Consider the following 26,111-nt stretch of genomic DNA (forward strand, 5'->3'; position numbering starts at 1 on the left):
AAAGCCGAAAACAAACTTTGGGGGTGCACGACTTTCCGGTCCCAACTCTTATACCTGTTGGCATGACTCGTTCGTATTCGAACATGTACGTTTCTTGCCTGTGATGTCTAACTTTGAGATGACCATCAAAGCGGGAAGTTGCCATGGCATTGCGTTGTTGACAAACGCCGCACCCGCCAACGTTGTTTTGTTTCTGGGGTTGCTCCGCCGACCAGCCGTTTGCTATCACAGGGTCTCTTCTCCGGCTCCAAGGCAATACTCGAGGGAAAAACGAACATGTGACCATTGAAAAAATAGGAAAATAGAGGATAATAAGTTTCGCGGAGAGGTGTCCAGAAGATCAAGGCAAGAGCAGGATTCCAATGGAAGTGCAAGAAGTGAACGGAAGTGACGGGTTGATGTACCCCGCTGCTCGTCGCCCACCGCGGACTGGCACTTGCATCAAACCACCAAAGACAGCGAGCGGGATTGAAAGAAACGAAACTTTGATCAAGACTAAGATTACGAAATCGGCTAATAGGTAAGGTAGGTAGGTACTAGTAGTAGTACTAGGGGATATGGTATCATGACTCAAAACCCGTAACAACAATACGCATCACATCAATAACTTCCATCTTTTTCTCTTCCACCCACCACCTCATCTCTCCTTCAACAGCCATCATCGTCACCCACCCCAATCTCCACCATGCTTCAACACCAGGGCAACAACACTCACTGCAACATCTGCTGCATGGCATTCACCCGATAGCTCTCCCTCCTCGCCATCAACTCACTATGCGTCCCCCTATCTACAACCTTGCCGCCCTCCACCACAAAAATCACATCCGCCTTCTGCACCGTATGCAATCTATGCGTGATCGCCAACACGGTCGTATCCCTCGCCACCTTCTCCAACCCCTCCTGCAACGCCGCCTCACTAGCGGCATCCAGAGCACTGGTACTCTCATCCAACAACAACAGTCTCGGCTTCCTGACCAGCGCTCTCGCAATCGCCAGCCTTTGCCTCTGTCCACCACTCAACCTGGACGCCGAAGCGCCACATTCCGTCTCGTACCCCTCCGGCAACGAAGCGATGACGTCGTGGATGGAAGCAAGACGGCACGCTTCTTCAATTTCGGCGTCCGAAGCCTCGTGTCCCGGTCGCGCGCCGAGTCCGACGTTGAATTTGACGGAACCGTCGAAGAGGGCGGGTTCTTGCGGGACGAGTGCAATGGAGTCGCGGAAGGTGTTGGATGATTGAGTAGAGGAGATGTCAACACCGTCGATGGTGATGGATCCCGAAGTAGGGGAGTAGAGGCGTTGGACGAGGTTCATGATGGTGGATTTGCCGGCTCCTGAAGGGCCGACGAGTCCGACGAATTGGCCGGGTTGGATGGTGAAGGAGACGGAGTCGAGGACGGGGTGATCCGGGCGAGAGGGGTAGGCGAAGGAGACGTCGGAGAAGGTGATTTGTACGCCGGACTTCTTTTGGGGGGAGAGGCGGGAGGCGGAGGATTCGCCAGTGGCTTCGGGGTCGGTAGTCTTTGAAGCGGGGGAAGAGGAGTCGTGCACGTGGTCGTTGGAGCCTAGGCCGATGACGCCCAGAATGCGGGAGATGGCGAGACGGGCACGAGAGAACTCGGGCGCCAAAGAAAACATTTGGCCCCAGAGCTGTGCGGAGACCAACATGGCGACCAACACGATGAAGAAGTCCCGCTGCGAGTACTCGCCGTGCATAATACGCTGCGAACCCCACCAGTAGGCAAAAGCGTAGACGAGGAAGGAGATCGAGTTGGCGAGCGCCAGCCAGATGTTGGTAAAGGCAGCCGCCTTGACCATTTCGTCGCGGTTGTTCTTGAGCAGGCGCTGGTAGGAGCCGAGCACCTCGTGCTCGAGCGAGAGGGCGGCCACGGTCTTGATGGTCTGCACGGCTTCGACGGCCACGGAGGTGGCTTTGTTGAAGGCCTCGGCGTGGCGCTCCTCGTAACGGGCAAGCATGCGGAGCTGCATCAGGCCAGTGCCGAGGAGGATGGGCACGATGGAGAGGCAGACGATGGCGATCTTCCAGGCGAAGATGTGAGACAAGATGATGGCGGCGATGAAGTTAACGCAGATGGAGAAGACAGTGCCGATGGTGGAGCCAGAAAAGGCACCAACTGAAGCGCTGTCCTTGGTGATGATGGTCAACAGCGAGGATGGGCTGCGGCCCTCGGACTGGTGCCACTGCACGCCCTGCTCCATTAGAGAGCGGAACGACAGCACGCGCATGGCGTAGAGGAGCTTCTCGGCGATGAGAGCGAAGCACGACCAGGCCGCAAAGTTGGCGAAGAACTCGATGCAGGCAAGCATAAAGAGGAAGCCACCGAAGAACTTGCCGTAGTAGAGAACCTTGTCCATGCTGCCGCTGCAAGGGTTGAGAGAGCTGATGGTGAAGCCGAAGAGCACGCCGGAGCCGGAGAAGGTACCACCGACAATCACGGCCGCAAAGATGGCAATCACGAGCCAGCCGAGACTGGGACGGAGGAAGCGGCCGAGGGAGCGTACAACGCTGCTCAGGGGACGGTTGGTGTCGAGGCCGGCAATCTCGTCTCCACTAGGAGCCGCGGCCTCGGCGACAGCGGGAGGAGGGGCAGGTGTCACAGCGACTTCAGGGGCAGAGGGCTTCTCGACAGAGGTTCCAGTAGCGGAAGAGGAAGACTCGATGGACTCGCCAGAGACAGAAGAGCCGGCCTCGGCCTTGTGAGCAGTACCGAGAGTCTGGAGGTTGGCCATCTTGGCGAAAGCACCGTCCTCCTTGGCCATGAGCTCGTCGTAGGATCCTTCTTCGATGACCTTGCCGGCTTCCATGACGACGATCTTGTCGGCGTTGCGAATGGTGGACAGACGATGGGCGATAGAGATGACGGTTCTGCTCTTGGCAGCACGGTCGACGGCTTCCTGGATGCGGCGCTCAGAGGCAGAGTCCAAGGCGGAAGTGGCTTCATCAAGGAGAAGAATCTTGGGATCACGGATCAAAGCTCTGGCGAGAGCGACACGCTGGCGTTGACCACCACTGACCATGGAACCAGAGGGACCAGCATAGGTGCCGTAGCCCTTCTCGAGACGTTCGATGAAACCAGCGGCGTCGGCCTCAGTGGCGGCGTGCTGGATGAGGTTGATGATCTCTTGGACGAGGGGACCGAAGGAGCTGACGATGGTGGGGTCGATGGAGTCCTTCCCCTTCTTGGCCAAGTCGGCCAGCTCGTGGCTGTGGAGGATGTCCTTGAGGCGCTGGTGTTCGGGTTTGGGAGAGTTGATAAGGCCGAGAGCAATGTTTTCGAGGATAGACCGGTCGAGCAAGGAGGGTTCTTGTTGGACCAAGCTGATGAACGAGCGCAGGCTGCGAACATTGAGCTCCTTGAGATCGTAGCCGTCCATGGTGATTCTGCCAGAGTTGGGATCCTGGAGACGGCTGATCATGGCCGCCACCGTGGACTTGCCACTGCCACTAAGACCAACAATAGCAGTGTGCTTGCCAGCAGGGAAGGTCAAGTCGACGTTCTTCAAGACCAGCTGATCAGGGCGGCTGGGGTAGGAGAAGGAGACATTCTCGAAGCGGATCTCGCCGCGAGTCTCAAAGGGAAGGACGACGCCCTTGTCGGAAGTGCCGTCGATAGGGGAAGGCTCGTCGATGTCCTTCATCAGTCTGTCGAAAGCAGCCTGCGCACCACCCAAAAGGGGCAGCAGGGGAGAAATGTTACCAAGGACGACGCAAGCATCGACCAAGATGAAGATGACGGTGTAGATCTGACCGATAGTCTCGCTGCCCTTGCCAGCCATGGCATCCGCCACCATGCGCGAACCCTCCCAGAAAGCCAGCGCATTACCGGCGTAGGCGATGAAGTAGAGCAGACCAGCCTGGACGGCAGCCGACATGCCTCTCTTGATACCAGCATCCCGAGCCGTAGCCATGTGATCAGCGAACTTGGCCTCCAGTCTGGGCGCGGCACCGAAAGCCTGGACCACAATGACGTTCTTGAGAGCCTCGGAAGCAATGGACGAAGCGCTGGCAATGGCGCCGGCGGCCTTGATCATGTACTTTTGGAAGTAAGCACCGCCCACCAGACCCATGGCGAGATAAGCCGGGATCATGGAAATCAAGATACCAGCCAACTTGGCCTGCTTGATAAAAGCCACGACGTAGGCAGTGATGAAGAAGCTGATACTAGCCAGCAACACGCCCACCTTCTCCGACGTACCAGCCTGCAGCGCCGCCATGTCGCCATGCAACCGGGTGCTAACCTCTCCACCCGCGGCACGAGTGTCGAAGAAGGCGGGCGGCTGGCGCAGCAGGGCAGAGACATACTTGTTCCTGAGGCGGGCGGCGAGACGTTGGCTGATGAGACTCCACGAGAGAACGTAAATGTAGATGAGGCAGAAGGCGGCAATGGCGATGTAGACAATGATGAGCACCTTGTCGTTGATGTCGTGCTCGTAGCGGAAGGGGTTGGTGTCGTGTTGCTCGACCGCGCACGTGGCGCCGTTCATGTCATCGACCAGTTGGCCGAAGACGATGCCCATGAGCGGGAAGGGCACGCCGGCTGCCAGGGCGGAGATGGTGCCGATGAGGAGGAGGAGGTAGTCGGTCCATGTTGGGTCGGCGGAGAAGAAGATGCGGACGTAGCCGAAGAGTTTCTTGGTGAGCTATGGTGGTGAGGATGGGTGTTAGTATGTTATGTGTGAATAGGTTGTATGTCAAGTGGTGATGGGGTGGTGTTGACATTAACCCCTGAATGGGCATCAACAACAACATCAACATCACCACCATATCGATAACCCAACCACTAGACCAGGTCATCACTATGGGCGTATCAATCGATATCGATATCACCATCGACATCACGATAAGATATCAAAGAGAAAATGGGTTGGGGTAATCTACTAACCGGTTCCTTTGGCGGTGCTGGTGGTGGTGGTGTAGCAACTGCCGTCTCAGCTACAGGTGTCTCAGGCGCTGCTGGCGGATTCTCAGCCAGGCCCTTTTCCTCAGCGGACATGGTGAAAAGGGATGGATGGTGGTTATATCCGCGCCCCTTTTTCGTCCTGCTGTTTTTGTTTACCTACCCACTTTCCCTTGTTTGTTTTTTTGCTTTCACCTCATGCAGATGTTTGGAGATATTGGGAGCTGGAATGAACGGTAAAGTAAAAAGAGTTTTTGATATTGCGAATGGGAAATCTAAGAGGGCCGGAACGTTCCGTGGATTGATGGATGGATGAGTGAAAGGGTTGGGTTGGGTTTGGTCTGGGTCTGGGTCTGGTTCTGGGTTCAAAGATCCGACATCGAAGAAGACAGATCAGATCAGATCAACAAGCCACACAGAACGAGAACCGACTGGCTGGCTGGATGGATGGAGCATGTCAACACTCTTTTCTTGTCTTCTTCTTCCTCAACGTTCAGTTCCATCCACTACAAAGTGTCATGGGGGAGTAGTAGTGGAAAATGACATTTTTTTTTTTTTGCCTTGTCCCCTTCTTCGTGTGTCCCGCCGTTTTCCCACACCTACCTGCCACCCACCCATCCCCCCCTTTCCGCCCGCCCACCGACTCGACTCCTCTATCCTACTCGCTGCAGTGCCGGTGGATGCCCCCCCGATGGAGTTGCACCGTGTCACTACATAACGAAACCCGATGCCGGGGCTTGGCAAAGGCGGATCTGATAACCAAAACAGGCCGGATCTGATAAAAATTTTCCTCGCGTGCTGCCAACTCCACTTGGTCGGCGGGGCGGGATAGGGAGCCAATGATGCAAACAAACACCAGACACATTTTCTTCGTTGGCCCGGCAAGTCAAGAAAATGGAAACGGAAACGGCAGAGAAAAAAAAAAGACGCATGCCAATCTCAAACGTCTTGGCCACGTTGTGCTTCTTCCCCCTTTCCGCCCATTCAAGCAAGCAACACCCACCCGGCAGCTTTCACGGCCTTTTTTTTTTTGCTTGCGAGCTTGCAAGCTTTGTTCCTTGTCTGCGGTACCGTTTTCCAATTTCCAGTCCCTGACATTGCCTGGCAGGTGAATTTTTTTGGGGATGGAGAACTCATCCTGGTTGCTCATTTATCAGATCTTTTTCCCGTTTCGTCCTTCGTCCTTCGTCCTTCGTTCATTTTTTTTTTGTCTCTCCTTGTGCATATATACACCCACCCCCTTGGGGTTTGTGTAAAGATCTTATCTGATCCGAGAGAGTTCACCTCAGCTATGTAGGTCTCGGCTCGGGTCTCACTGCATGGCCAAGGTTGTTTGTTGACCTCGGGCCGGGAGTTTGATGTAGTGTAGGTAGTTTTTGTTCACCGCACTCTTCCTTTGTGTGTGGCACCTCTTGAATTGCTTCCGCTTCTCACTCACTGCAATGAGTTCGCGAGCAAACGTTGAAAACTCCATGCCATGATCAGCTTCACTAGAAGAACTTGGACTTTCTACCTAGGTATCCATCACTTTATTCACGACAACCGAATCGCCCGTGTCAATGCTTCGTCTCTGGACGGTAACGACACCATCCCCAACTTCCAACCAAGTGAAGTTCACAAATTCCGTTTTCCAAATCCCAAATCCCACATTCCTCTTACGTACAAGGCCGACAATGCGCTGCTGCAACCTTGCTGCATACGTACGTATGCATGGCGTTTTCTTTCTTCACAGTGCTTGCTATCATCACCTCACACTGAATCAAATGTCTGCACTCTACTCTTCCCTTCAGAGGCTCCGTCCGTCCTTGCATTATCTGATGATCAGATAAGAAAAATTTGCCTCTCCTCCCGCCCCTTGTTTCTTCTGGGCAAGGTGGTCCTGGTCCTGGTCTTGTCATGGTTGTGACTTTTGGAGAGGGTTGGGATGTTGGAGTAGGCGGGGCAACCCCCCCCCCCCCCCCCCCCCTCCTTGGGGAGGGTGTTGGGATCGGAATTACGAACGGTTCGGTCGACGGCGATGGGAGTGATGCACGCGGCGTACGGAGGGTAGGCGAGGTGGGATATCGACTGGATGGTGAGGAGATGCTGAGACTTCAGTGAGAACTGGACAAGTTGACAAGTGCCAGTTGTTGACGACGACGACGGTTTCTACATTCATTTACACGGCGTTGGGATCGAGACTGAGGCATGACGGCGGCTCTGGCCCTGGCGAAGTGCTATCGGGTTTGATGGCTGATGTCGCTCGATGCTGGGTCGTGTCTCGTTGGGACGCAAAAGTCTCAGCTCGCACAGCTGTAACAGGGTATTTATTGTATCCTTCATGTTTGACTCCTACACGCTCTCGACATCACATCGACAGTTCTGGTGTATGCTTTCTTTCGTTCCGTGTCCATCCTTACAGGCCAGTTCTCGCCGGGGTCTTGATCATGAGCGGCACCTCAACATCTGTTTCCGTCCCCAACACCTCCTTGCTATGAACCACGCTCGCCTTCTCCTTCGGCACCCTCACAAAGCCCATCTTCTTGTACAACCCCTCCGCAGACGCCGACGACTCCAAGTAAATGGGCAGATTGCTATCATTGCTCAAGTTGACGAGCTGCTTGACAATCATGGCTCCCGCACCACGGCCCTGATGCTTGGGATCTACCGCAATGGCGTGGACATCTGTCATACCATATCCCATCAGTTCGGCTCGCCTTTCCAACACTCATTGTTTCCAGACCCAAGCAAGAACTTACAGATATACGCCCCACCACCCATGACCTTTTCCCTCGCCTCACAAAGCGGTGCCAGGATCTGATCCGCCCTCTCCCGCTGCTCGCCCGCCAGCCAGGGGATCCCAGGATAGGCCCGCTCCTCTTTTGTTGCCTTGGGGTTGATAAACACGTCACAGAGCGCCATGCCGACGATTTCGCCGGTGGCTACGTCGACGCACTTCCATGTGTACTGCGACTCGGCCTTGTGCAGCCATGCTAGCGTCCCTTCGGTGTGCGCCTTGCGGAACTCGTCGGAGGTGTAGCCGTCGGGAAATAGGATTTCGAGAATCTTGCGCCCGTCGGGGTCGGCGGTGAAGGCGGAAAAGTAGGTGTCGTAGAGGGGCTTGATGTCGGGGATGAGGGCGGGGAGGACGGCGAAGGGCATTTTGGATGGTACGGTCTGGTGATGCTGGTACTGATCTCGGTCGACTATCGGCTTGCAAGTATGATACGTCCGTCGGTATGGGTTCGTGATGTTGTGATCGAATTCAGTTTGGGCGTGATGAAGGTCTCAATAGAGGTACATATCACATGAAACTTAGTTCACTGGGGGAAATTGGCATATTCATCACGGCTAGAGATACACTACACTACAATCATCTTGGGATCGCCAACTGCGTCAATTCAGCCATGTTAGCCTTACCAGTCAACTACACAGCAGACGCTGACGCGCGTCGTCAGTTGCCAACAATGGATAGATTCAATGCATCTTCATGCGCGCTAGACTTGGAATCCGCATTCACAATGAGAAAACAACAGAGGCAATAGCGAAGATCAATGGTGGGTGGAGGATCTGGAAATGGAACGAGTCAATGGCGTTGTTTGGATGGGACGCTGGCGCGAACGGTCCCCGCCTGTCCTCCGCTTTTCGGCGGCCCGCTTTTTGCTTTTTGGAGGATGTGGTGGTGGTGGTGGTAATGCATGCCGTGGTCCCGGTTCATGTTCGATGTGAGATGAGATCCAATACTGCACGGGTATGTACTCACTCGATCAACAAACACACTCAACCATACACTGAAACCACGACACACTCGACACATTCGTCATATGTACACAATGGAGAACAACAACAACAACATCCATCACAAAGGTCGATGGCGGTTCATCGCTGGGTGGAAATCGCCTACACGGAAGAATCCAAGGCCGAGAAGACGAACACGACTTGTCGAAAAAGAAAAAGAAGAAAAAACTGGCAAGCGGCCCCTGGAAAGAAGTACTGTAAAGTCAAGAATTCCCACTGTCCTGGCCATCAAAGTTATCAGATCCGATGATCCGTTGTTTTCCTTCTTCTCTTTATCACGAGCCTCCGTTTTGCGGGTTCCATTATTTACCCCACCATGGCAGCGCAAACGGACTCCACACCCGAGGGACGGTGGAGGAGGAACCGGCCGGAAGGGACAGGACAGGCTCACCGTGGAGGGAACCGACCAAAATTCTCTCACTTTTTCCAGCACTTCAACCCGCTTCGGATGAATGACTTCAACGCCAGAAACCATGTCCATTGACCATAACAATTGTGTGAGATCGGGTCCGAGGAGACTGGGCAGAGTTGCTCGGCCGAGTTGACGGAAGGACCTCGTTCTTTGAAAATGTCACGAGTGTGTTGTTACCAATTCTTTCAAAGGCAAACCGTTCATCATGAAGACCAGAAAGGAAAAAAAAAAAAAGATGAATGTGTGACACCAATCTGCACGCCTCTTCTTTCCCAACCGAGGATGGTTCCCCCGAAGAGGTCCCACGTTCCCCGCCATGTTCAATCTCAACGTCTCACAGTCTCGGATCAAATCTTATCAGATGGTGATGATCAAGGATGAAACTCGCGCGTGTGATCCATTCCGAATCCTTTACCTCTGGCCCACACGCGCGGATGAGGAGGGAACCTTGTCGTCGAACCTTACGACTACCACCACCACCACCACCACTTCCGATACGCGGTGCTATCCTGAGCCGAGTGGGTGGGGTGAGTCTAGCCAGATGCTTTCGACCTTCCTTCGTTTCGTTCCCTGTGATAGCCACGCGCGTGTAGCTTTGTCACCAGATCATGCCATGGCCCAGTCACGTTCAGCCATGGCGGTTTCCTCTAGTGAAAAGAGCCACACCAACAGCTTCATCGTCGTCTTCTCCTCTTGAGTGAAAATATTCAAGTGTGAATACAGACATACGGCAGGGCGGGAATAGACTCATACACAACCCTTTCCCATCTGTGTCCTTCCTTCCTACCAACGGACTTTCCACCACGTCCTGTCCTCATCTCGCCCGCTTATCTACCCCATATTGTGTAATTCCATCCATTCGTTCATCACAAGTCGATCATCGACGTCACCGTATCTTCTATCCTATCGTACCCGTCCATCGACGTATCACAACGACACGCGCAAGAGCGGCAGTAATACGCCTCTCTGTCCAACATACCCACCGAGTCGATAATCCAGTACTCCCAAAAAGGAACCAGTAACACACTATCACCACCACCATGCAGCAAGTCGTGCAAGGAGCCCTCTCTTTTCTCGGCCTCAACGGCCAGAGCAGCAACGCCACCAGCCACCTCTTCGACACACTAGGTCTGGAGACAGTATCCAGGCCACTATCACTACCATCACAAAAGAACATCTCTTTGCTAGACGCCTCCCTCCTAGCAGGGCTGTTGCTTCTCCAGAGAGAGCGAGGAGAAGATGATCGGGTAGAAAACTTCAACTGGGGACGGAGAACATCTGATGGGGCGGAAACGTCGTCACAGTTTTCCGTCAAGGCAGTGCTGGGTTCTGAAGGACTGGACCAGACGGCGAGTGTGAAGAATGTACTTGAGGTGCTGAAGAAGGTCACGGGGCAAGATGTGACAGAGGAGAACAGGACCCTGTTCTTTAACGATGGGAAAGAGGCGCCGGAGAAGATCAAGGAAGAGGGATATGAGACTGCTCAGCGGCCGGTATGTTTTCTCAGCTCCCGAGTTTGAGCTGCCGTGACTAACATGATCACCAGAACTGGAAATTCCAGCTCGAGCTCCTTGCCTCAGAAGACGGCGAGCAGCATGACCTCACCCTCCAAGCCTACTGGTTCAAGAACGTTCCCGACGCTCTCACCAGTTCCCAAGTCACCATTCGCCTGAACGCCTTTACCGAGCTTCTTGGCCTCATCTTCTCCTCTCCCGAGACAACCCCCATCTCCTCCCTCCTCGCCCCTCTCCCCTGTGACCTCAATCAGATCTGGGCCTTCAACGCCGTCGTGCCCCCATTGATCGATCGCACTATGCAGGACATCATCTCCGAGCAAGCCGCCGCCAACCCCTCCAAGCCGGCCGTCTCCTCCTGGGACGGCGAGTTCACCTACGCCGAGGTGGAATCGAAGTCCGACCTTTTGGCTCGCCACTTGGTCTCCCGCGGCGTCAAGCTCGGCGGCGTGGTCCCGCTCATGTTTGAGAAATCCCGCTGGACTATCGTCGCCCTGCTGGCCGTAATGAAAGCCGGCTCAGCATTTGCTCTCACCGATCCCACTTCGCAGCCTGAAGGCCGTTTGCGCGTGATGGTCGAGCAGACCGGTGGCGACATCATCGTCGCTTCTGCTTCCCAGACTGAACTCGCGGAGGTCTGTCTCCCCTCTTCTTCTGGAGGAAGCCAAGGACAGGTCATCACCGTCTCTGACGACCTTTTCACCACCCTCTCTCAAACCCCCGAGCTCACCTCGGTGACGCTGCCCGTGATCCCCACGCAAACAACACCCCTCTACATCCAATTCACCTCTGGCTCCACCGGCAAACCAAAAGGCGTCGTCATCTCCCACGCCAACTACACCTCCGGCGCCCTGCCTCGCGCCGAAGCAGTCGGTTACAAGTCTTCCTCCCGCTGCTTCGAGTTCGCTTCCTACGCTTTTGACGTCTCCATCGATTGCATGCTCTGCACCCTCGCTGTTGGTGGAACCATCTGCATTCCGTCGGACGCTGATCGTATGAACGATCTCGGGGGCGCTATCCTCAAGAGCGGCGCAAACATGGCGCACATGACTCCTTCCGTTGCCCGAGTGCTTGATCCAGAAGTTATCAAGGGTCTTGATGTCCTTGGCTTGGGCGGTGAAGCAGTCTCTGCCGCGGATGCAGCTGCTTGGTCGAAGGGCAAGACATCGGTCATTGTTGCGTATGGACCGAGTGAATGCACTGTTGGATGTACCGTCAACAACGTCTTTGCGAGAGACGAGGAGGCCAAGAAGAAGGGGTTCACCACCGGAAACATCGGTACCGGCGTTGGCGGGTGCGGATGGGTTGTTGATCCCAACGATCATGACCGTCTCGTGCCCGTGGGAGCGGTGGGTGAATTGCTCATGGAGGGCCCGGTCGTGGGACTTGGGTACCTCGGTGAAGAGGAAAAGACCAAGGAGGTGTTCATTGAAGATCCCAAGTGGCTCGTTGCTGGCCATGGCGATGCTCACCCGGGAAGAAAAGGAAGGTTGTACAAGACTGGTGATTTGGTCCGGTACGATGCCGATGGCTCGGGGGCTTTTGTCTTTGTTGGACGCAAAGATGCGCAGGTCAAGCTGAGAGGCCAAAGAGTAGAGTTGGTTGAGATTGAACACCATTTGCGCGCCAAGTTGCCCAGTGGCGTGAAGATTGCTGCCGAGGTTATCAAGCCTAGTGGTGGTGATCCCACGCTGGTTGCTTTCCTGGCGGAGACTAGCTCGACGGGTATCTCGGCCAAGGACGCCCTGCAGAGTGTTGTTGAGGGTGAGGTTAGCTTCTCTCCTGAACTGCAGGCTGCGCTGGATGGGATTGAGGAGGTGCTGGGCATTGATCTGCCTAGGTACATGGTTCCTAATGCGTACATCCCCCTTCGTGAGATGCCCTCGCTGGTGTCGGGCAAGATTGATCGCAAGACGCTGAGGGCTATGGGAGCTGCGATGACGAGGGAGCAAGTCTCTGGTAGCGCAAAGAAGGCCAGACAGGGTGGCGAGGGCGGTGCTCCTACTACCGAGATGGAGATTGCTCTTCACAAGGTCTGGAAGCAGCTGCTTGGTACCGAGCAGGAGATTGCCGCTGGCGATAGCTTCTTTGCTGTTGGCGGTGACTCTCTCAGGGCCATGAGACTTATTGCTGCTGCCAGAGCGGAGGGCGTCAAGCTCACTGTCGCTGATGTCTTCCGGTATCCCGTACTCAGGGACATGGCTGTCGTCGCCACCAAGGTGGACACCCAGGACGCGGGTGGCAAGGACAACAACGAGATTGCTCCCTTCTCTCTGCTTGAAAGCGATTGGGCCATCGAAGACGTCAAGGCCGAGGCCAGCAAGAACTGCAATATCGACAAGGACGCCCTCGAGGACGTCTATCCCTGCACTCCCCTCCAGGAAGCCCTCATGGCTTTGTCCGCCAAGGTCAAGGAAGCTTACGTTGCCCAGCGTGTGCTCAAGATGGAAGGCCAAGCCGCCGCTGACAAGCTCAAGGCCGCCTTCGAAGCCATCAACGCCGACTGCGCCATCCTCCGCACCCGCATCATCCACTCCCCGCGCGGCCTGATGCAAGTCGTCGTCAAGGAGCCTCTGCACTGGCACTCCGCTACCACCCTCGCCGAGTACCTTGAAACTGACCGCAACGAGGAAATGGACCTCGGCAAGCCTCTCGTGCGCTACGGCCTCATCCAGGACGGCGACGCCTACCACATTGTCCTGACCATGCACCACGCTTTGTACGACGGCTGGTCCATGCCCCTTGTCGTCGACCGCGTCAACCAGGCCTACCAAGGTCTCGTCCCGCGCAAGCCCGCCGCGGAGTTCAAGCACTTCATCAACTACCTCAACAACACCCTCGACCGCGCCGCCTGCGACGCCTACTGGAAGGACCAACTCGCCGGCGCCACGGGTGTGCAGTTCCCCGCTCTCCCCTTTGAGGGGTACCAAACCCGCGCCGACTCCCTCTGGGAGCTCTACGTCTCTCTCGACGGGCGCAAACCCCCTTCTTCGCCCAACACCACCATCACCCTCGCCACCATCGTGCGCGCTGCCTGGGCCCTGGTAGCCAGCCAGTACACAGCCGGCAACAACGACATTGTCTTTGGCGAGACGCTCACGGGCCGTAACGCGCCCATCGTCGGCGCAGATGAGATCGAAGGTCCCATGATCACCACCGTTCCTGTTCGCGTGTGTATTGATCGCGAGCAGACCGTCGCCGAGTACTTGCAGCAGGTGGCAGAGCAAATGATCACGCAAATCCCTTACGAACACGCAGGTCTGCAGCACATCCGTCGGTTGTCCGATGACGCGCTGCAAGCGTGCGAGTTGAGAACGGGTATTGTGCTGCATCCTGCTGCGGGCGAGGTGGGCGTTACGGAGAACACGCCGGCGAATGGACTGGTTCCTGCGGGTGATAGCGAGGCGGCGCAGGAGGCGTTGAAGTTTAACACGTATGCGTTGATGCTGGTTTGCTCGTTGGAGGCGGATGGGTTCTTGGTCATGGCGTCTTTTGATAGTAAGACGGTGGAGATGGATGTGGTGAAGAAGGCGTTGGATCAGCTGCAGGTGGTGGTGAGGCAGTTGTGTGAAGACGGTTGTGGGGAGAAGAAGGTGGGACAGTTGGAGTGTTTGACGGAGAAGGATCACGAGGAGGTGAAGAAGTTGGCGGGTGTGAAGAACCTGACGGCCGAGTCTGATCCTTTTGTCGGGGGTGTCACTGCGGAGGATGTGGAAGGGGTGTGGATTGTTGATGCTGCTGATACTGCCAGGCTGGTGCCCGTTTGTGCGGCGGGCGAGTTGATTGTTGAGACCAGCAAGGAACTTGATGCGCCTGTCACTCTTCTCGCTGAGACTCCGGCCTGGTACGAGGGCAACAAGAAGCTGTACAAGACTGGCCAGCTCGCCAAGTTCAAGGTTGACGGCGATTCTGCCTCCCTTTGCATCCTCAAGGCTTCTGAGCCCAAGACCGAGGTGGCCAAGAAGAAGGTTGCTTCCTCTGTTACTCCCTCTGCTGTTGCTGCTACCTCCGCCAAGCAAAAGACGCTGCGCAAGATTTGGGCCAAGCTGCTTAAGGTCAAGGAGGATAGCATCTACCTCGGCGATAGCTTCTTCAACCGTGGTGGTGACTCCATCACTGCCATGAAGCTGGTGTCGGAGGCACGCCAGCAGGGCCTCAAGATTAGCGTCGCGCAGGTCTTTGCCAACCGCACGCTCTTCGACATGGCCAATGTCATGCAAACCACCGGTACCGTGGTTGACGCCTCGGAGAAGGTTGAGACCGAGTACAAGCCTTTCTCTCTCCTCGAGGAGAATAACAAGGCCAGCATCATGGAGGTCGTCAAGCACAGTCTGGCCGATAAGTCGTGGACCATCGCCGACATCCTCCCCACCCGTCCCCTCCAGGAGATCGCCGTCCGCGGCACCGTCGAGCTCCCCCGTTTCTCTCTCCGCTACGAGTTGATGCACTTTAACGGCCAGGTCGACAAAGCCGCCCTCTTCCGCGCGTGCCACGAAGTAGTCGCACGCAACGAGATCCTACGCACCGTTTTCGTCCGCGACGCTTCCAACACCTGTTACGGCGCCGTCATCGACAACCTCATCACCTCCATCGCCGAGTACGAAATCGACGACCACGCCGACGTCAAGGACTTCGCCGCCCAAGTGTGCCGCCTCGACTCGCAAACCCGCATGCCATACGGTTCCTCCTTTGTGAAATGGTTCTTCATCACCAACGGCACTTCCCAATGCTCGCTCGCCTTCCGCCTTTCGCACGCCCAATACGACGAGATCTGCCTCCCCATCATGCTCCACCAGTTCCACCAGCTCTACCTCAACTCCCCCGAATCCTCCATTCCGCCTTCCTACCCCTTCTCCCACTTCGTCGCACACACCCTCCGCGACTCCATCCCCGCCGCCATTCCCTACTGGCGCAACCTCCTCTCCGGTTCAAGCGGGATCACCCGCTTCCGCCCTTCCACACCCATCACGTCCCGGAAGCACTTCGCCATTCACCGCGCCGTCGACATCTCCTCCCGGCCACGCGACGTCACCATCGCCACTTTACCTTCCGCCGCCTGGGCTTTGGCTCTCGCGCGCCACGTCAAAAGTCCCGACGTCCTCTTCGGCGAAGTCTCCTCTGGTCGTAGCGTCGACGTCCCAGGCATCAGGGACACCAACGCCGTCACCGGTCCGACATGGCAATACGTCCCTGCTCGAATCCAATTCGATAACCCATCTAAACCTCTTCGTACAGGCCACGATTTGTTGGTGGAGATGCAGACGCAGCATATGGCTTCTTCAGCGTATGATAGTATGGGACTGGAAGAGATTGTCAAGACGTGTACGGACTGGGAACTGCAAAAAGATATGTGGTTTGATACCGTGGTGCATCAGGATGTGGCGCATGTGGAGAAGCTGGAGTTTTCTTCTGTTTCTGTTTCTGGGGATGGAAATGGGGAAGAGGAAAAGAAGACTGGCGCAAAGGCGGAGTTTGAAACGATGTATTGCTTTGAGGAGCCGTTGAGGGAGTGGAAGGTGCAGGCTTTTAGGGACGAGAAGGGCGAGGAGATGGTGTTGGAGATTGTGACGATGGAGTGCTGGAAGGAGGAGGCGGAGGTGGTGTTGGGAGAGGTTTGTGAGGCGTTGAAGCAGTTGGTGGAGAGGCCTTGGGAGGGGTTGGATGTTGCGAGGCTGGAGGAGTAGGTTTGAGTTTGCTAAGCGGTGACAGAGCGTCGTTGTTGTGGTTTCATTAGGGGGGTTGTGTACAAAGGGGATTTTGTTCGCTTGGTGATTATCTTGGCTGTCTGTCCTGCTTGGTTCTGTGTTGGTATTTGTTTGAACAACGTTCTTGCATCTATGGTTCCCTAGGTATTCGTGTACATATTTTCCCTTTGCTGGCTCGATGCTTAAACTATGGATTCCCATTGTCAGGTTCTGTAGGAAGATGAAATTGCTGTTCCGCACCATTTGGTCAGTTCCGATTCGACCTAAAGTCGTCATTCAGTTTCTACACTAGTGTAGGTTGCAACATCACATTCCTATGTACAAGCAAGCAATCGGCCAGTGTCACCAGCGTACTGACTGACTGACCTCTTTGGTTGCTGGCATATGACATTCTCGTGAGAGGCAAACGAACCATTTCCGATTTCCGAGAGAAATATATACACATCTCCATCACGAATAGCCAATAGCTAGAAACCCTCGAGTTGTATGAGCCGCAAAGCGTTCCGCATGTGTTTCTGCCCGTGTCGCCTGTCATAGCTGTTAACGACACATGATGTTGTTCGCAATCTAACAATTTCTCGGTTGAAACGGGACACCATATCGTTCATTACATCTTGCCCTTCTTTTCCGTTCTTTGTTAAACCTTCAAGGACCACGTTGCGACGCACCATACAAAAGCCATTATTATTCTTCTTCCTGTCACAAAAGCCAGTACAGTACAGTACAGTACAGTAGTACTTCTATAATGCTTTTTGAACGCCCCTTAACTCTCTTCCGTCGTCACCGCAGTTTTGTCTCGCAGTCTCCTCGCTTCCTATCTTACTTATATTGCACTGAAACCGTGCATCCATCCATCCAGAAACAACCCAACCAACCACCTACAACAATGCACTTTATCAAATCCCTCCTTTCCCTCGGTCTCCTTTCTCTTCTCCGGTACCATGCTGCCCTCGCTCTGCCCACCATCAGCGACGACACCATCAATGACGACACCACCATCAACGACGACACCCTTATCCCCAGAGTAATGATTCCCAAGGACCCAAACATGAACTTCGACCCTAACAACAAACCCAACGTCACCAAATACAGCATCACCGACAACCCCGATCACGACGTGACCCTCATCTGCCCTTCCCCCCGCGCGCTCCTCAGTTCGGGTCCACCTCCGGAGCCTGGAAGGTTCTCAACCACCTTAGGTCGCTGGACAACGGTCCGCCTCTCCCCGACGACATTAAGCACGCGGACGGGTGTGAACGGATAGGATGTGAGGAAGGACTGGGTATCTTTTGGTGTATTCAGAATGTTCGTTCCTCTTTTTTTTTTTTTTCTTTCCTATTTCTCTATTCCCATATCCATTCTAGGCTCCTGTAAGGGAACTCACGAAAAAAAAAAAAAAAAAAAAAAAAAGAAGGCTGATAGTTAACGCTGTGATGAATACCTACCTACCTAGGTATCATGGACCTACCAAAACGCGCCGACTTACAAGACGCTTGCCGAACAGGCGCAGATGGTGCTTGATCAGGAAAAGTGTAGGACGACGGACGCGACGAATACTCGACCTTTGGTTGCTGGGGAGGCGGTGTATGGGCATCATGATGCGTGGAGTGTCGTACTGAAGGGGGTGGTGGATTGTACCTAAGTAAGGCGCATAATACTGGGCGGCAAGAGTGAGCATTGTGCAGTGTGAGACTACCTACCTACCTCTAGCCTTGTCACCTTGGAAGAGCAGCCCCATGGGGGGTTGGAGGTTGTTGTTGAGAGATACTCTCTCTGTTATGGACTGTTAGCTTGCTTCAGCCCCCCCAACTAGTGATGTTTTTTTCTTTTTTTTCATTTTTTTTTTTTCGTTTTTAGGTGGAAACCCGCTCCTACTATACGGCCAGCGCACCTTCCCACGGTCCCCTCTCCAGCGCTTCCTTTCACGGCATGTCCAGCTAGATAGATACATCCTTGGGTAATTCTTTCCAGGTGTGTATCCAATTGTCGACGGTTCCTTTCCCATTTACCTGCTCGAGATTCATCCGATGCTAAGATACCTAATCCGTGGTCTACCAAAGCACGTTTCACCTTCAAGTGCAATTGAATCTTGTTGTGCTTTGGAGGGTAATAGTCCAATAAAGCATCGATATGGGTACAAGTACGGTACAAGTTGTATATCTCAAATATCCTCCTCTATCTGTTGGTTTAACTTATGCTGACAGATCTCGTCCTCTATGAGATTTCTCGCCCACTCTATCCAGTTTGTCCCTTCTAAACCTGAAGCAGAGATCCACCTCTATAGATCCGATCCGCACTTAGACTCTAAGGGATACCGCCGTATCGTACACTCCCCCTACTGTACAGTACTTGTTACCATAATAATACAACCAAACCTGGGACACAGTCCTGATTCCGGTATTGATACACCCAACTCCTTCTCTTGATTCTTCCTCAAACAAGCAAAATCAAAACGCCGCACGCCATATTTGTTGGTATAATGTTTCTTCCGCCCGTGTCAAAACAAATAATTCCATCTTTTTTGCCCACAACACGCCGCACACGTTCCGTAGAACGTGTAGCCACATATGAAATGAGAACCAACACCTTTTTTCAACTACAACTTCCATCATTGTCAACTTCCTGCTTGAGAGACACTAGGCCCGGAAGACCCCGGCGTGCCCGGGCCCCCTTGAACCATAGCCATCAACCCCCTCAGCTGCCCCATGCCCATTGTGCGACTCCTCGCTCTCGTAAGGCCCCCAGGGTCAATGGGACTCCATCCAGGGACGTCGTACAAGCTCGTAGGTGGTCCGCCGAACTGACCGGGAAGCGGACTGGGCAGATGTGGTGCATTGGGACGAAGGGGTCGGCGACCAAAAGTCGCGTGTTGCAATCCTCTGGGCACGTTGGAACCTGCACCGAGCCTCGGATCGATGTTAAACCCTTGCCCTTGATGAGAGGCTTGATCTCCCATGACGACATCTTCCATTCCCTGTCCTTGTCCACCTCCAGGCCCGGGTCCGTCGGGACGCGAGAGTCCAGCTCCACTACCGGTAGCCGACCCTGGAAGCGGTGCTTGGCCATGAGCATATGCAGAAGCAGCATTCCATATTCCAGGCTGTTGCTGCTGATGCATCATCGAACTCGCATCGTGTCCCTGCGCCGCGCCTATCCCAGACGCATGATCTAAGCCTAACCCTTGGTTCAGCCCCAGTCCCGGTATTTGCTCGGCCAGACCTGGCTGCGTTTGTGCCATATCAAAGGCGCCGGTACCGCCACCAGTGTCTAGATGCAACACTGACCCCGGCCCGATGCGCATGCCCCCGGGTCTCGTCGTCGCCCACATGTAGAGGGGCTCAGCGAATTGCTTCCTACTCGTCGGGGTCGCACTGAGTGCTCTCATGAAGACATCGAGCAGATCGACGTCCTCGCCGTCCTCGTAGTCCATGACCTGATCGGCTGGGGAGCTGGTTGCTGACCTGGCAGCCTGCTTGTTCTTTCCAGAGGCTGCGCTGTGTCTTCGACCGAAATTGGGCAAGGTAAGAAATTGCCCCTCCAAAGAGGCCTTGTCGTACGAATCCAGCACGTTCATACACCAAGCACCAATTTCAAAGATCTTTTCAAAAATTCCCATCCCGTTGACCTCCAGCGCTGCCACACCTGTTGCCTCCAAGCCCCCGATTTGCATAAGAGACCGCAAGACCAACCCAGTTTGCCTAGCGATAGTCAGGGGAAGTGCGAAATGCATACTCTCATTCTCCGCAGCCCATGACAGGTACCCCTGTCGCAGCGAGGAAAGCCAGATAATCAATCTGAGCCACTGCTGCGTTACTAACAGCTCGGCGGTTTGAGACGCTGTCGGTTCTACCACTGGAGCTACAGGGTCCTCAGGCGAAGAAGAAATCGATGAGGATGAAAGCGAAAGGTCGGAGAAGCTGCAAGACTGGGAAACCGGCATCTGTATGGAGGATACGGCGGCATTGGGAGAGGAAGGGAAAAACGGGTGTGGGATGGACAAGCCGCCTGAACTGCCGGCTGGTCGAGCAAGTTGGTTCTGCAGAGCGAGGTAGGTATTGACGTCGACGGTGGAGTTGGAACCATAGGTCCATGCTTCGATGATGGAGTCGCGAAGGGGAATGTAGATGCCGAGAAGTTGGAGAAAACCGGTGTGGATGCCGCGGGATTCGTAAGCGTGAAGAGTCATGGGAAGTTTGGGTGCCCGGCGCAGCATGAGCGGCTTGTTGCGTAGAATTGCAAATGACCTGCTTTTGTCAGATCGCGTTTCATTACAGAGCTGGAAAAGAATAAGATAATAAAGACTTACCGTTCCATAACATACAACAGCCAAAACACTCTCTGCCGACATAGAGCCTCCTCGGGAGATAAGCCTGCGTACGTCGACTCATCCTCCAAGCCCAGCTCCTGCGCAAAGGTTAGGGCCTCTCTCAGATAGACCCACGCCTTTGTGCTTTGGTTAGTCTCGAAGAAGGAAGAAGCCAGAAAAATGGACGAAACAACCGTGCTCAACGAAATGTTGTCATACAAGTCATATTGCTTCCTAACATCTAAGCAATCGTTGAGCAGGAAACGACCTGCCTGGTCCCAGAATTCGGGACTGTCTTCAGCACCGAGGCTGTGACCCGACATGCGGAAACAGGTGAGAGCCGAAAGGGAAAACAGGAGGTTTTTTTCGGGGAGATCGCAGACTCGTGGGTCCATTCGTTGTATTTCGGGCATGTACAGGACAGGCATCACGGGATACAGGTGTTGATAGAAGAGTTCTACACATCTGGGTATAAGGTAGAAAAATGCGCCTCTTGAGGGGAATATGTGTTCATTGGCCCAAAGGCCGGTTGTTTCGGGGGCTGTGCTCACGTCGGAGGCCCAAGTTGATGATACAGAGGCGTTTTGCGGATAGATGTCGGTATTATTTGACCGGGCTCCGTCGCTTACCTCCGGACTGGGTTCAGTTAGCACTGCGGCTTGACACTGAAAACAGAGACGGGGGGGCTACTCACTCTCCAGAACTGCTTGGACGCTGTTCTTCCTTCTTTCCTGCCTCGCGTTCTCTGAGTCTGTTGATAAGACGGCCACGGCCGGGTCTCGGCCCTCTCTTGCGCGGCACGTGGTTCCTGGTACATTGAAGCTTCGCGTCTATGCAAGGTTGACAAGGTGACTGGTAATCGCATCTGATTCCTGTGAACAAGCGAAGCAGGGTTAGCCTTTTGTGGTTATTTCCCGCGTCTGACAATCAGGGTTCTATGGCTGACAGGGATCGACATATCGCATCGACACCGACAGAATGGGCCATGGAACATCAGGCCATGCGCTCAGGGTACGTGGAATCAGATCTGAGTTGTGGGCAAGACTCACTCCTTAGTCGGCACTTGTCGCAAACCTTGGGCGGCTGGACAGGTCGATTTGAAGACCCAGCAGCACTGGTGGCATTGGAGCTCGAGGAAGGGCGAGGGCTTTGTTTGGTGCTCGTGCCTGGCTCAGTCTTTAGACGGACGATTTGGGCCTCGGGGCTGGAGCTTCCTCTTAATTCTTCTTGGTGTGACAGATCCATTAGCTGTGTGGTAATATGGTATGACTGGTGCGGTGTGGTGTATAGTAGTTTGAATGGACACTAGATGTCGATGTGATGATAGGATGAATAGATATGTTCTAGACAACTGGAGATGGGTTCTCTGGCGAGATGGCATGCATTGATAACTGCGCCGAAAAGACAACTGACGCAACCCAGGCAGGATCGCCAAGTTGCCTCGACGTCTTCCATGTGCTCCCATCCACATGAACATCATGTTGATGACTCTATCCAGTGAGGTGCCAGTGACCTGCTCTCCACCCAGTCCACGTTTGCCTTACCCCGGAAGAGCGGAACCTCGAAAGCGGAACGGGGCGGGATCCCATTCATTCCCAGGGCAGACCAGACCAGACCAGAGCGACTACCTAGTGTAGAGAGCTGAAGCCCTGAGCAGGCAAGGCGAAGAGCAGGAATTGCAGGGCTGAGGAGAGAGCCGCAGGAGATCCATCGTTGGCCAGAGGCTCGAGGTCCGGCCCTCGTCCTCGACTACGATTGGTGTTCACCATCGTTTGTAAGCGGAAGTAGGAGTGGATGGCAAGCTAACTAAGGTAGCCAGGTACCATTGATGTCCCGCCGTCATCCATCAATTTGGCGCAGTTGCCGAAGACTAGCGACAGAGACAAGAGGGACAGAGACGCGCAGACCAATCGAGACTCCCCTTGCCGCGGGTAGGGCAGCCGGTGTTGTGATGGGACTCCCGTCATTTCGCAGAAGGAAGGTGATGGAAAATGAAGAAGTGGAAAGACGGGGATTGATGGATGATGAAGTCACGTCGAGGACAAGGGGGTGGAGGTGGAGGTGGTGGTGGTGGTGGTGAGTGGTGATGACCCGGTCAGGGTCTGGTCAGTAGTATCCTCTGGCCATGCCATGGTTCCATTTGGCGAGTGGAAGAAGGAAAGAATTCGAGACACCAGAATTCAGTTGTCAGTCGTCAACTGAACGAGGTCATGTCTCGGAGAAAGAGAATGAGGAAAGAGTAAACGAAACACGAACCGAAACAACGGAAAGTGACAGAAAGAGCAGAAGATGGACCCTTCCCACATTGTCCCGTCGTTGCAGTCTGTCTGTCTGTCGCAGGGAAGGTGCAAAATGTCCGCGTACCTGGCAAGACCATTGACCAATCAGCACCCAGGGTCAGTCGATAATGACGGATGCCCAGACTCGCAAACGAGCACAAAGCCTCGCAAACGACTGCAATGCAAGGCGGGAAAGAGCGGGAGACGCTCTCAGGGGAAAGTGATATTCGCGACGTGGGACAGCTTTGGGCAAGTGCCTGGCCGATCAAGCAGGGAAATCGAGATTGCCTCCCCGCGCGGACCACAGTGCTGTGTGTAGTGTAGTGTACGTAGGTACCTTGTAATTACATACCCTGTAACTATGTACACTCAGTACTTACCTACTGTGTACACTACGGTATGAGGGAACCAACACAAGGGAATGGAATAGAGGTAGCTGAAGTGGAATGAGGGCGGGCCCCTAACCCTTGTCGTCAAAATAAGGTTTTGGGCGCTTGTCCAGCACAGTTCTAGGCCTCATGCCCACTGACGACAGCTGTCTCGGGGGTCTTCTGACCCGTGCTATAGCCACTGTAATGCAACACCCACCGCCCATCCATCTCCTGTTGATCATAGTTTCCGACAGCCAGGTCCTTTCATGACGATCCGCGGCCAATCGGAAGCTGCCCGCCCGTCTTACAGCCTCGTGTATGTACATACATGTAATCTGGACACCGTCTTTCTTCTTCTGCTCTTCACCATCATCATTTCCCCTATGACATGACGCAACATGACATTACACTAATACGGCACATTCGACCGCTCTCTCTCGACACTTCTCACCTTTCCCACTGCATATTCTCAGTCATCTTGAATCCCACGTTTTTTCCAAGGTTTTCGTCTTCGAGATACGTCAGCGGAAGACCCTGAATCCTGTCCTCACTGAACCCTACATGCGTCATTGCCAGTCTCCCTCGTAAGAAACGAGATGGGATTCGAGATTCGAGAAAGAAGGGAGGGTTACGGTGGTGTCGTATTACCGGTAATTCCGAGGCGCGGCGCCACTGTTCCCATGCGGCGATGACATACCCCCTCCGCTCGTTACCAGCTGCTCGTCACTGACAAGTGATCGCAATACTGGGCACATTCACAGCAGTGTACTACCTGAGTATGATGATTGACGCTGGGTCATGATTGACGGACAGGAACAGGAAATCTTGTACTACGCTTCCATCTCATGGCCGACCAACCGACAAGGCACCGCCACGGCACCGGCACTGCGGCACCGACACCTACCTACCTAGTCTAGGCCACTCATGCAAGATCTATTGTGCCAACCGTCAATCTCACTCATTCTTCACCCTTCCTACACTACCCTCCTTCTCTCCGAAAAGCTCCGATTGCTACCTCAGACAATCCCTCCGCTCTCACCAGGAAGCGGTTCAGGCAACGGCTGTCAGGCCCAATCTCTGATCCCAGAAGAAGATCTTCTTCCATTTTCCTGTATTAGTGTACACTACACAGTCTACCACCAAGGAACTCAGGTGAACATGGGCACCATGCACACAGCCTCGTCTAGGTGTGTAAGCATGTTTTTTAGGTATCAATACGGCATGACGTGTGTCGATCACTTGTACACCTCACCCCAATCCGGTTCTGCTTTTGATCTTGCATACCTTTATTTTCGCCTTGTTCCTTTTTGGCTGAACAAGCCACAGATGCTCGGTAATTCGGATGTTGGTTGAGCCGTTGGGGCTACTGAACGTTGTGAAAGCCACCAACGGTCCGTTGTGTATCATGACCGGAGGTGTCCCCGCATCACTTACACCACTCGCTCATTTCACCTATACCTTTTTCGGTTCACCTGGCTTCATCTGACCTCACTCTTCTCTCAAGTTATCTTGAACGGAAAGCCTTGCCCGCCGAGAAACTGCGAGAAGTCTCTCGCCACAGTGGGGAAACGACATGCCTTCCCCAAGTCCACCCACACCATGCCCTTCATATTTCTTAGTGTTTCACCTGTAACTCGAGATCTACGGTGGGCAAAATCCAGGGGACCGGAAGGCATGTGAGTGAAGTTGGAAACAAAAATCTCACGAGTGTGTTTCATGTAGGTCTAGCTTCACGTTTCGTAGCTGGGCCCAGCGGGTCCGGGACTTGCTGTCTTGGTATTACGTCCCGACGTCTTGGATCACTAATCCCCTACGACGACCAAAGGAGCCCCAGTAACTACCCAAATGGGGGATGTTGTGCACCGAATTGGTCAGCGAGTGTGGGTTTAATCTGGGCTGAAGATATTCACCTAGGTCTAGCTTGAAAACTCTAGCGGGTCCATGAATCATCCATACATATCCCACGATAACGCGAGCATCCGATTCCAAGGTATCACATAACAGAGTGGAGAGTTGTGACTGCTCGTCTTCCTGGCTGGGAATGAATCTTCTCATGCATGGCTTATCCCAGGTGGACACGCGAAACTAGAAACGCCGGAAATGCTTCCGCAGTCCCATGAGTATGCAACCATGAAACCATGAGGGCAATCCGCAGATCTCAGGGTGCTGATGATATGTAAACTGGACCCTCTGATTCGAGTTATCATGACGCTGCGCGGGATTGATCCGCCATCCTGACAGGCATGGATCTATTTGTGCGAGTAATTGCTGAAAGATAGGCATGAACCGCAATCATCACTTTGTTTCACCTTGACCATGCGAGAGATGGACCCTTTCCAAAGAAAAGAAAGGACTGTGAATAGGCACACATGGTGTGCTTACAGTATGAATCTACATGACAGTTCGTGTCTTAAACTAGCGAGCTTCTAGTTCCCGCGAAAATTACAAAAAATGTTTTTAAAAAAACAAAATAAAAAGGGTTGCCTGAAACAATCATCAAGTAGCGACCCAAGACAATCATCACCGATGACATTACTTGCAAAGAGGATGAGGATCGAGGGTCTGAAACTCTCTCTCCACAGTGTTCATCAGGATGAAAGTATAGACCCTTCAGGTTGATGAGTGATGTTCATCATGTTGACAACAGAGACAGTCGAGACATACTGACGCATTGGGGGTATGATTGGGGAAGAATTTATTTGTGAGACACGCTTGCTTATATGCTGCCCATGAGAAGAAAGGAAAACTGAATAGATAGGAGAAAATCAAAAAGAGCAGATAAAAAGAAAAGAAAAGAAAAAAGTTCCCCGCAAAAAAAGACCCCGCAA

At 53.9% G+C, this 26,111-nt stretch overlaps 5 protein-coding genes across 5 annotated transcripts; 2 read left to right on the forward strand and 3 right to left on the reverse strand.

Moving 5' to 3' along the window:
- Positions 1-499: 499 nt before the first annotated feature.
- On the reverse strand, positions 500-5,276 carry NCU08439 (leptomycin B resistance protein pmd1). The gene is made up of 2 exons (XM_958316.2): positions 4,905-5,276; positions 500-4,662 (listed from the first exon to the last, which is right to left on the reverse strand). Exons 1-2 carry the CDS (start codon positions 5,013-5,015, stop codon positions 712-714), a joined length of 4,062 nt encoding a protein of 1,353 aa, XP_963409.1. The 5' UTR covers positions 5,016-5,276; the 3' UTR covers positions 500-711.
- A 1,674-nt stretch (positions 5,277-6,950) lies between these two features.
- On the reverse strand, positions 6,951-8,223 carry NCU08440 (hypothetical protein). Its single transcript, XM_958317.2, has 2 exons — positions 7,658-8,223; positions 6,951-7,583 (listed from the first exon to the last, which is right to left on the reverse strand). Exons 1-2 carry the CDS (start codon positions 8,058-8,060, stop codon positions 7,315-7,317), a joined length of 672 nt encoding a protein of 223 aa, XP_963410.2. The 5' UTR covers positions 8,061-8,223; the 3' UTR covers positions 6,951-7,314.
- Positions 8,224-9,899: 1,676 nt separating this feature from the next.
- Positions 9,900-16,348, forward strand: NCU08441 (non-ribosomal peptide synthetase). Its single transcript, XM_958318.3, has 2 exons — positions 9,900-10,601; positions 10,655-16,348. The coding sequence occupies exons 1-2, from the start codon at positions 10,149-10,151 to the stop codon at positions 16,304-16,306; spliced, it is 6,105 nt and encodes a 2,034-aa protein (XP_963411.3). The 5' UTR covers positions 9,900-10,148; the 3' UTR covers positions 16,307-16,348.
- Positions 16,349-17,213: 865 nt separating this feature from the next.
- On the forward strand, positions 17,214-17,591 carry NCU08442 (hypothetical protein; the record flags this gene model as incomplete). The annotated part of the gene is made up of 1 exon (XM_958319.2): positions 17,214-17,591. The coding sequence occupies one exon, from the start codon at positions 17,214-17,216 to the stop codon at positions 17,589-17,591; it is 378 nt and encodes a 125-aa protein (XP_963412.2).
- An 848-nt stretch (positions 17,592-18,439) lies between these two features.
- On the reverse strand, positions 18,440-22,889 carry NCU08443 (hypothetical protein). Its single transcript, XM_958320.2, has 4 exons — positions 21,683-22,889; positions 21,328-21,505; positions 20,634-21,269; positions 18,440-20,571 (listed from the first exon to the last, which is right to left on the reverse strand). The coding sequence occupies exons 1-4, from the start codon at positions 21,876-21,878 to the stop codon at positions 18,942-18,944; spliced, it is 2,640 nt and encodes an 879-aa protein (XP_963413.2). The 5' UTR covers positions 21,879-22,889; the 3' UTR covers positions 18,440-18,941.
- Positions 22,890-26,111: the final 3,222 nt, after the last annotated feature.

The sequence above is a fragment of the Neurospora crassa genome, linkage group II (assembly GCF_000182925.2).
Source record: "Neurospora crassa OR74A linkage group II, whole genome shotgun sequence".
Lineage (NCBI taxonomy): Eukaryota > Fungi > Ascomycota > Sordariomycetes > Sordariales > Sordariaceae > Neurospora > Neurospora crassa.